Source organism: Coregonus lavaretus, assembly GCF_964263955.1.
Source record: "Coregonus lavaretus genome assembly, chromosome: 29".
NCBI classification, from domain to species: domain Eukaryota; kingdom Metazoa; phylum Chordata; class Actinopteri; order Salmoniformes; family Salmonidae; genus Coregonus; species Coregonus lavaretus.
This window is the reverse complement of record NC_140016.1, coordinates 13,043,920-13,054,763: the sequence shown is the minus strand read 5'-3', so window position 1 is coordinate 13,054,763 and position 10,844 is coordinate 13,043,920. Positions and strand designations below refer to the sequence as shown.

General features: G+C 47.8%; 1 protein-coding gene across 1 annotated transcript; it reads right to left on the bottom strand.

The window, feature by feature from the left end:
• Positions 1-667: 667 nt before the first annotated feature.
• On the bottom strand, positions 668-3,241 carry LOC311105269 (SLIT and NTRK-like protein 2; the record flags this gene model as incomplete). The annotated part of the gene is made up of 1 exon (XM_084147362.1): positions 668-3,241. The coding sequence occupies exon 1, from the start codon at positions 3,227-3,229 to the stop codon at positions 668-670; it is 2,562 nt and encodes an 853-aa protein (XP_084003488.1). The 5' UTR covers positions 3,230-3,241.
• Between the last annotated feature and the right edge of the window lie 7,603 nt (positions 3,242-10,844).

Here is a 10,844-nt window from a genome sequence, read left to right as displayed (position 1 = left end):
ACAAAGTGCTTCAGTGAAAATTTTATTGCGCTTATGGCGCATTGTATTGTATCATCTATAGCATACAATGTTATGCAATTCTCTAAATTTTACATCTTGAAAGACACTTAGATATTCAAAACATATTCTCTACCATAAATATCATACACTCTTCAATTCTGTTTAATATAATGGACAAATAATTATATTTTACATAAAGATTCTTAAAATACAGCACTTATAAAATGTCCATTTGCAGAAAGCAACGATAAAATACTTGGAGTGCAAAGGCACTTCTGGAATAAATGGATTGCCAAGTGGACGGAAGCAGTACATGTGTTTCACACTCACCATCAATAGGCTATTATGTACAGGAAAGTCATTTCATAATTATTCACTTATGTTCTTCTATTAAAAGGATATCCCTTCCCACAGATTAAATCAAATATAGAATATGAAATGCACAAAGCTGTATTTTACATAGTTCTTGCGGTACCTGCTACAGACTATATTTCAAGTAGAATAAATAATTTAAACCTCCAGTAAAATAATATAACTGCATATACGTTTACTCAATACAGCTGGAAAATAAAGGAGAGAAAACGCTTGGACACTGAGTTGGACTCGTCAATTTGTGGAGTACATATCGATGTAATAATTGTTGATGATACTAAGTAGGGCCATAATCTTACAACTGACTCATTGCAGTTTGTTTTTCCAGAACTTCGAGGTAGTCTGGTTCTGTTTTTAGCTTTCCAGGCAGTACAGAGTGTTCATTTTTTGATTGATCGGCATAATACTTTCGTGGAGTCCCATAGAGAACAGTTTTATTCAACCTGTCCTGGTTGTGTCGTCTAGTGCTTTCATATTGAGGAATGAACTGTCTTTTCGGTAAAGTGCAAAAATTATAATTCAGAGCCCCAGCAGTCGGAAGGTCCTTAACCCGCTCTGCAATGTTTTGATAAAGCAGCTCGGGCTCTCGATTGCCGCAAGATTGTTTCTCAATGAACTCCACTGTGCTTATAGTATATGGACTTGGGGGCAACTCCGACTTTTTAGTGTCCATGGTGCTGAAACTTAGTTCCTTTAGATTCCTATAGTAGGCCACCTGCTCGCTATCTTTCTGCATGTAGATGGGATTCTGACACATCTGGCCAACGGGGGGAGGGATGTAGTTATACACATGCGTCTCTGTTTTATCTGCAGTGGGATCTGTGCTATAAGAACCATACTGTACCTGGAATGAGTTTAAATCTACATTATTGACACTGGCGGGAACGCTATCAGCACCTTTGCGTCGTTTGAGGACAAATACGAACAAACCAGCCCCGAAGCAGACCGACAGAATGAAAACCACGAGCAGTCCCAGTATGAGAACCGACAGGGGCACCTCCGCGTGCATCTCCGGCACCTGCTCGTCAGTGGGCGTGATGGCAGAGGGAGGAGTGGAGTCAGTGCTGGGTCTGACGGTGGGGGCCTTGGTTATTGTGATCTCATTAGGCTCAGGACAAATTGCATCGTTACGCAGGGACCTGAGGAGGCGCCCTGCGTGTTTGGAGGGCGAATCACATGTGATTTCATTTACCACTACGCTGGTGCTGGACAGCTCCATCCAGTTTTTAAGGGCAACGATGTCGCAGGTGCAATCCCATGGGTTCTCCTGCAGGTCGATCTGAATGAATGCGGAGAGCTGGTCGAGCACACCGCGCACCGGCAGGTGGGAGAAATGATTGTTCCTCAGGTTTAGTCTTGTCAGCATAGTCCCCCAAAAAACATTGTCGGGAAGGGATCTCAGTAGATTATTGTTTAGGAACAGAAGCTGCAGATTCTGTAACGAGTTAAACGTCTGGGGTAAAATGTCCTTGATAACATTGTACTCCAGGTATAAGTATTGAAGGCTCTGCAGCCCTGCGAATAATGACTGGGATAGACTTTCAATGTAATTGCCATTGAGGTAAAGTCTCCGTAGATTAGCCAGATGTTCAAAGGCCCCATTCTGAATGACAGCTATTCTATTATTTCCTAAGTGGAGGAGCTCTAGTGAGCTGTATTCGGTTAGGTCTGTTCTGTATATGGTATGTAAGTAATTGCCTGTTAAATGCAATTTCTTTGGATAGGACGGTTTAGGGGTGAGCTCTGTTATATTATGCAATTTCCTCTCCTGGCAGTTGATATTTAATCCACTGTCTGGGTTCTGAGAGGTGCAGACGCATATGCTAGGGCAGGTCATGGGAACAGGGGACCTAGTCTGATAAACCATTATAGGCCCGAACACTTGTTTGTCCTTACTAGACGTTACCCTTTGTGTGGGGCGATTTCTCATTTTAGGGGGACGAGAGGCCCTTGGGGTTTTTGTTGGTGTGACACTGGGGTGTAGGGTGGGAGACAGGCCGTGGTATTGGGAGTCAGAGGGAGGCTGCATTACGCGGTGATTTGAATCACCAGCATTTCGTCGGGGGCATAGATCTTGCTTAATCAATTGCGTAATGTCCTTTCCATGCAGTCTAAATGGGGTCTCGCACACGATGTCCCCTACAAAGACTGAGATGGTGTCCAGCCAGGATTTTAAGGGGATCAGATCACAGGTGCAGTTCCACGGGTTCTCCTCCAGTTGGATCTCCATAATGCCGCCTATATGCTCCAGCACACCAGCAAAAGGCAGCATCTTAAGCCGGTTCCCCCTTAGATCCAAATGCGTTAACATGACGAAACGAAATACATTGTTGGGAAGAGAGAGCAGGAGGTTGTCATTGAGAATCAGTACTTTGAGTTTATTCAATTTACCGAATGCACCTGCTTCAATGGCACTGATGTAATTATAATCTGCCTGTAAATACTCCAAACTCTCTAAACCAGCAAAGGTGTCCTCCTTGATTATCTCCAAGTTATTGTTGTTGAGATGAAGTCGTTTTAACAATCTCAGTCCAGTAAAAGCTCCGGTCTTTATCTCCTGTAACCCATTGTTTCCCAGATGAAGTGATGTTACATTACCATAATTGACAAACTCGTTCAGATTCAGCCTCGAAAGAAAGTTTCCATTGAGAAAGAGTTGACAGATTTTGTTCGGTGGGGGTTGAAATAGACTAACCGTTGTAAATCCTTTGTTTTCACAGTTGATGCTCAATATATTCTCCTTTTCCTCACACGAGCAGCGGTTCTTACAAATGTCTTTCGAAGTTTTGCGACTCTCAGTCTTCGATGAGAAACTGGTCACAGTTAAAACGCTGAGCAACAAAACGCTGTTCAGCATTTTTACAACAATGTTGCTGAATTATCCAGCATCAACGTTGTATGAGTCTTGGAGTTGGCAATTTCAGTGCGGACATGCAAGCCCAAATTAACACAGCATTAGTGTTAAAATGGCACCCGGGCGCACGGACGCGAAGGGCTCTCCATTGATCTTCTTACAATCCAAAAGGCAAATTAAACCAGGAATCAGTCACCGGACACGTTCTGAGCCAGGCTTGAATGGGTACATTGTTTGTTAGTCAGGGGATTAGCTTCGCAATATACTGCAATCCCCGGTATTACGCACGACCAAACAGGCAGCAGTTTCAAGCATTTCTGTAGCAGCACAATCAGAAACGGCGAGATACTCACTGAGCGATAGAGATAGTACAGTCTCTTCTCGACTTGATCCTACGAAATTCCATTCATCATGAAATACAATTTAGTTTTTGACAAAAGTAAAATATAGGTAGAATATCACTTTGAGTTTTCCTTCACTTTCTCGATGAAAACAGCGAGAGAACCAACTCTGAGATAGAGACTGGATGCTGAGGAATAACAGGCAGAAGCATCCCCTGCTTGCGCATAGGCACCTACTGAGAGGGCTATGCCGAATTTCTGCTCTGCGTCCTCCCACATTCAAGGAATGGGAGCCCTACGTCACCAGCATCGACAACATTTTATACTTGCTAAGAAAAGTTTAGCATTCTTCTCAATAGTAAATGTAAAAATAGCATTATTTACACTACTGGTACCTCGACTAGGCCTACCAATGAAAATAACAGTAGTAGGATAGGTTATAATAAACACCTATGCTAATGTTATAATAATAAACGCATTGCCACGGGGGTAATATCTCCATTCAATCGGAATACGTCACGTTATTGTAGAGTAATGTATTAACGATGTTAATGGTTTCTTCAGAAAATGTGCCAACTACAATCTAATGTTATTTTATTTTCCCCTACAAAATGCACGAGTACATGTATACCATCTTCAATAAAATATAAAGTTGTACTGAAACATTTAATGCAACTGAAAAAACCAAGCACAGTAGTTATTTTAAGTGGATGATCTTGTTTTTTGCTCAACACCCCACTAGGAGGTGGAATAAGCACCTATACCATTTGATTAGCGCTTCAAAGGCACGTACAAGCACACACACACGCGCGTGCGCGCACACACACACACACACAGTTGTGCCCAAATCATAAGAGGAATATGTGTTTTATATCTAGTGATTTTGATAAAGTAATGTGTCTCAGGACCAAGAGGTGTGGCAGGAAGGCGCTGGACAAAATACGTTTGGCTGAAGTTAGGTTATATATAAATTATATAGGCAGTCGACTTGGATACAGATTGATCCACAAAAATAATATCATTGGCATAGAAGAAAAGGTCCATACAATGTATCAATTCAACCTTACGTTCTGCGCATGTTACTGGGTATGAATGAGCACCAGGTCTTGTGCGCGCCACCTCCCAATAGGACCAGGAAGTGCATGTCAGGCACACTGAAAACAATGTTTGAATGAGTTGGCGATGAACATTTCTGAAGTGAGTAGCCTAATTCTTGACTTGTAATGGTAGAAAAATGCATAATACTTAGCTGACCGTGTAAACTATATAGCCTACCAAACTCTTGCATGAGAGCATTACTGAAATAGGCCTAATCAAACAAATAAACATAGAAGTTAGGTGAATGAAAATGCATATAAGCCTATCTCCAAAAACTAATAATGACTCTGATAATAATGTTCTAAATACTGAGGTAAACCTACATGTGATGAGGTGGTGTTGAAGGAGTCAGGCGCAGGAGGGTAAATCACAGAATAACAGGCTTTAATCTGCAAAAATACAGGTTTACGCAGAACTGCGTCAAACACACTCCAGGGCACAAAACAGGTGCACTAGAAAATACAAGGCACACAGGAAAATACTCCCGTCGAACAAAATACACGAGCTCCACCGAGCTACTCTAACCTTCACAATAAACAATCACCCACAAGGACAAGGGGGTAGAGGGAATACTTATACACAGACTAATTAGGGGATTAGAACCAGGTGTGTGTGATAACGAGACAAGACAATTGTGGTGATGATTGGGGCGGCAGCGGTTAGTACTCTGGTGACGACAAATGCCGAAGCCTGCCCGAACAAGGAGGGGAGGCAGCCTCGGCGGGAAGTCATGACAGTCCCCCCCCCCCCCCCCCTCACCGGGACCCAGCACCGTTCCTCCGGACCGTACCCCTCCCACTCCACGAGGTACTGAAGGCCCCCCACCCGATGCCTCGAATCCAGGATGGCACGGATAGAGTACGCCGGGGCCCCCTCGATGTCCAGAGGAGGGGGAGGAACCTCCCGCACCTCAGACTCCTGGAGCGGACCAACCACCACTGGCCTGAGGAGAGACACATGAAACGAGGGGTTAATACGGTAATCAGGGGGAAGTAACAACCTATACGTAACCTTGTTGATTCTCCTCAGGACTTTGAACGGCCCCAGGGTCAGCTTCCGGCAGGGCAGGCGGAGGGGCAGATTCCGAGTCGAGAGCCAGACCCGATCCCCCGGTACGAAAACTGGGGCCTCACTGCGGTGACAGTCAGCGTTGGCCTCCTGACGACGCACGGTGCGCTGGAGGTGAACCTGGGCAGCGTCCCACGTCTCCTCCTCCGCGCACCGAAACCAGTCATCCACCGCAGGAGCCTCGGTATGGCTCTGGTGCCACGCATTGGATTGGTGTTAGGTTAGTAGAGGAGTGGTGGAGAGAGTTCTGGGCATATTCTGCCCATGGCAAGAACACCGACCACTCCCCTGGCCGGTAGGACCGCAGGAACCTACCCACATCCTGATTTACTCGTTCCACCGGCCCATTTGACTCGGGGTGGAACCCAGAGGTCAGGCTGACCGAGACCCCCAGACGTTCCATGAACGCCTTCCAAACCTTGGACGTGAACTGGGGACATCAGTCGGACACGATATCCTCTGGCACCCCGTAGTGCCGGAAGACATGAGTAAACAGGGCCTCCGCAGTCAGCAGGGCCGTGTGGAGACCGGGCAGAGGAATGAGGCGGCAGGATTTGGAGAAGCGGTCCACAATGACCAGGATGGTGGTGTTACCTTGGGAGAGGGGAAGATCAGTCAGAAAATCAATACTAAGATGAGACCATGGTCGTTGTGGAACTGGTAATGGTTGTAGCTTACCCATTGGGAGGTGCCTAGGTGCCTTACTCTGGGTGCACACCGAGAAGGAGGAGACGTACACCCTCACGTCCTTAGCCAAGGTAGCCCACCAGTACTTTCCGCTCAAGCAGCGCACTGTACGGCCGATACCTGGGTAACCAGAGGAGGGTGACGTGTGTGCCCAGAAGAACAGACGATCATGGATAAGAGCAGGCGCGTACAGCAGCCCAGCCTACATACAGCCTGCTCTATATCCACGTCCATCGCCCATACTACCGGCGCCACAATGCTGGAGGCCGGGAGTATGGGGTGTTGTCTCTGGGCCTCTCCTCTTTGCCATACAGCCGGGACAGTGCGTCAGCCTTCACGTTCTTTGTACCCGGAATGTATGATAGTGTAAAATCAAACCGGGTGAAAAATAGGGCCCACCTGGATTCAGCCTCCTCGCTGCCCGGATGTACTCCAGGTTACGGTGGTCCGTCCAGACGAGGAAAGGGTGTTTCGCCCCTTCGAGCCAATGCCTCCACACGGTCAAGGCTCGGACAACAGCCAACAGCTCCCGATCACCAACGTCGTAGTTCTGCTCCACCGGGCTGAGCTTCTTAGAGAAGAAGGGACAGGGGCGGAGCTTGGGTGGCGTACCCGAGCGTTGAGACAGGACAGCTCCTATCCCAACCTCGGACGCATCCACCTCCACTACGAACGGTAGTGATGAATCGGGGTGGGCCAGTACTGGGGCTGAGGTGAACAGACCCCACAGTTTGCTGAAGGCCAGGTAAGCCTCAGCAGACAAGCGGAGCCGGGACGGCCCACCCTTCAACAGGGAGGTAATGGGAGCTGCGACCTTGCCAAAGCCCCGGATAAACCTCCGATAGTATTTGACAAAGCCAAGGAAGCGCTGCACCTCCTTAACCGTGGTTGGAGTCGGTCAATTATAAATGGCTGAAATGCGGTATCCAAGGTCAGACGGACTGCTGGAAAAACATACACTTCTCTGCCTTAGCATAAAGGTCCTTTTTCAACAGTCGGGCCAGCACCTTGCGAACCAGGGACACATGCTCAGCGCGCACAGCTGAATACACCAGGATGTCATCGATGTAGACCACTACACCGTGACCAAGCATGTCCTGAAACACCTCGTTCACAAAGGACTGGAAAACTGAGGGAGCATTCATCAAACCATAGGGCATCACCAGGTATTCATAATGTCCCGTGGTTGTGCTGAATGCTGTCTTCCACTCATCTCCCTCTCGGATACGCACCAGGTTGTACGCACTCCTGAGATCTAATTTGGTGAAGAAGCGCGCTCCATGCATTGATTCAATCACCGAAGGAATGAGGGGGAGAGGATAACTAAATCTTATCATCTCCCTGTTCAGTGGTCGATAATCAATGCACGGGCGCAGACCTCTGGGTATATATGACTCCTGGGAGGGACAGCGTCTACCCAGAGGTTTATCGCGCAATCCCCCACCCGATGAGGTGGTAATTTAGTCGCCTGCGTTTTAAAGAACGCTTGCGCCAGATCGAGGTATTCAGGGGGAATGCGCACGGTGGAGGTACTGTCTGGACGTGGTTGCACCAACGGAAACATCTAGACACCTACCCTGACACTCTCGCGACCACCCCGTGAGAGCCCTCTGCGGCCATGAGAAGGTGGGGGGTTATGGAGTGCTAGCCAAGGGATACCTAATACCACAGGGAAAGCAGGAGATTCAATAATCGAAAAAATAACCTGCTCAAAATGAGTCTCCTGGGTGATCATGGTGACTGGTATCGTGACTTCCGTAACAAATCTGGACCCTATTGGTCGACTATCGAGTGCTCTGATGGGGAGTGGAATGGATAGGGCAACCAATGTTATGCCTTGACGGCATGCGAATGCCCTGTCCATAAAGTTCCCAGCAGCGCCTGAATCGACTAGCGCCTTACACTGGGGAACTACCATGAGATCGGGAAAGTGGATAGGTAGGGTACAGTGCGCAGCAGAGGGCTCTGAACAAGTGTGGGTGTTTGATACCTGGGGTGATGCGTGAGTGCCCTGCCTGCCGCCTCCCTGCCCAAAAGAAAGTTGACTACGACGTGTAGTGTATTGTCCCTTCGTGCCACCAGAGTGGCACTGTCACTGTCCTCCGCTCTCTCGGCCGGCAGCTCCACCCAGCTCCATCGGCTCGGGATCCGAGTTGTCCGGGATGGAAACGGGCAGACCCCTACCAGAACGTCCTCTGGCTGCCAGCAGGTTGTCCAAACGAATGGCCATGTCCACCAGTTTGTTGAAGGACAACATGGTGTCTCGGCAGGCTAGCTCCCGTCGGACGTCCTCCCGCAGATGGCACCGGAAATGGTTGATCAGGGCCCGCTCGTTCCACCCGGACCCCGCTGCCAGCGTCCGAAACTCCAACGCAAAGTCCTGCGCGGTCCTCGTCCCCTGCCTCAGATGGACCAGTCGAAGACCGCCCGAAAGAGGCGAGCGAACTCCCTGTAGTCCTCCAACGTGGCTCCTCCTTCGTTCCACACTCCAGGGCTTTCCCACAGAGGCAGGAAACGAGGACGGACACCTTCTCCCGCTCCGATGGTTCCGGCCTGATGCTGGCGAAGTAAATCTCCAATTGGAGGAGGAATCCCTGGCACAGCGCTGTCGTCCCATCAAACGCCCGTGGTCGGGATATCTGGATCCCTCCGGGTGCTGGGGTGTAGGTGGCTGGATCCGGTTGGCCAGCTGGTCTCGACAGATCGGGTTCTCTCCTCTCCAGGCATTGGACGACCTGAAGAACCCGATCCATCGCTTCCCCCAAGCTGGCCAGCATCGTGGAATGCTCCTGGACCCATGCCACGACTCCAGGCATGCGCTCTTCTCCCGCTGACTCCATATTCAGGTTGGTGATTCTGTGATGAGGTGGTGTTGAAGGAGTCAGGCACAGGAGGTAAAATCACAGAATAACAGGCTTTAATCCGCAAAAATACAGGTTTACGCAGAACTGCGTCAAACACACTCCAGGGCACAAAACAGGTGCACTGGAAAATACAAGGCACACAGGAAAATACTCTGTCGAACAAAATACACAAGCTCCACCGAGCTAATCTAACCTTCACAATAAGCAATCACCCACAAGGACAAGGGGGCAGAGTGAACACTTATACACATACTAATTAGGGGATTAGAACCAGGTGTGTGTGATAACGAGACAAGACAATTGTGATGATGATTGGGGCGGCAGCGGTTAGTACTCCGGTGACGACGAACGCCGAAGCCTGCCTGAACAAGGAGGGGAGGCAGCCTCGGCCGAAGTCGTGACACTACAGCAAAATAGCTAACATTTAGGCATACATTCGGTAAAGGGTAGAAAACCAAATTAATGTAATGGCGGGAGAAGAAGATTAACATGAGTTCATGAAATGCACACTGTGCTAGGCCAGCTTGCAGCATCACAGTCAGTAACCATGATGTTCACTCTGTCTAGACCAGGGGTCCCCAATTACATTCAGTCCTGGGCCATTTTTTCCTTGAGCGGATGGGCCAGAACATAGTTATAAATAATTTGTTCCAAATAATTTGTTCCAGAAGTGGCACCACAGGTTCAAAAGTGGTGTCGTAAAATTCGTACGTGTCTTTTCTGGGGCCTGGGGACTCATTTATAACCGTTGCATACATTTTATGAAAGGTGAATTTATTTCCCAGTGTCTGGTGGAAAGCAGACTGAACCAGGTTTCCCTCTAGGGTTTTGACTGTGCTTAGCTCCATCCATGTATTTTTTATCCTGAAAAAGCTCCCCAGTCTTTAACGATTACAAGCATACCCATAACATGATGCAGCCACCACTATACTTGAAAATATTGAGAGTGGTATTCAGTAATGTGCTGTGTTGGATTTTCCCCAAACATAACACTTTGTATTCAGCACAAAAAGTTAATTGCTTTGCTACATTTTTTTTGCAGTGTTACTTTAGTGCCTTATTGCAAACAGGATGCATGTTTTGGAATATTTTTATTCTGTACAGGCTTCCTTCTTTTCACTCTGTCAATTAGGTTAGTATTGTGGAGTATCTACAATGTTGTTGATCCATCCTCAGTTTTCTCATATCACAGTCATTAAACTCTGGAACTGTTTTAAATGTACCATTGGCCTCATGGTGAAATCCCTGAGCCGTATCCTTCCTCTTCGGCAACTGAGCTTGGCAGGACGCCTGTATCTTTGTAGTGACTGGGTGTATTGATACACCATCCAAAGTGTAATTAATAACTTCCCCATGCGCGAAGGGATATTCAATGTCTGCTTTTTTAGAAATCCATCTACCAATAGGTGCCCTTCTTTGCAAGGCATTGGAAAACCTCCCTGGTCTTTGTGGTTGAATCTGTGTTTGAAATTCACTGCTCGACTGAGGGACCTTACAATTATCTGTATGTGTGGGGCACAGAGATGAGGTAGTCCTTCATAGAGCCTCTGTGTGTGGCAA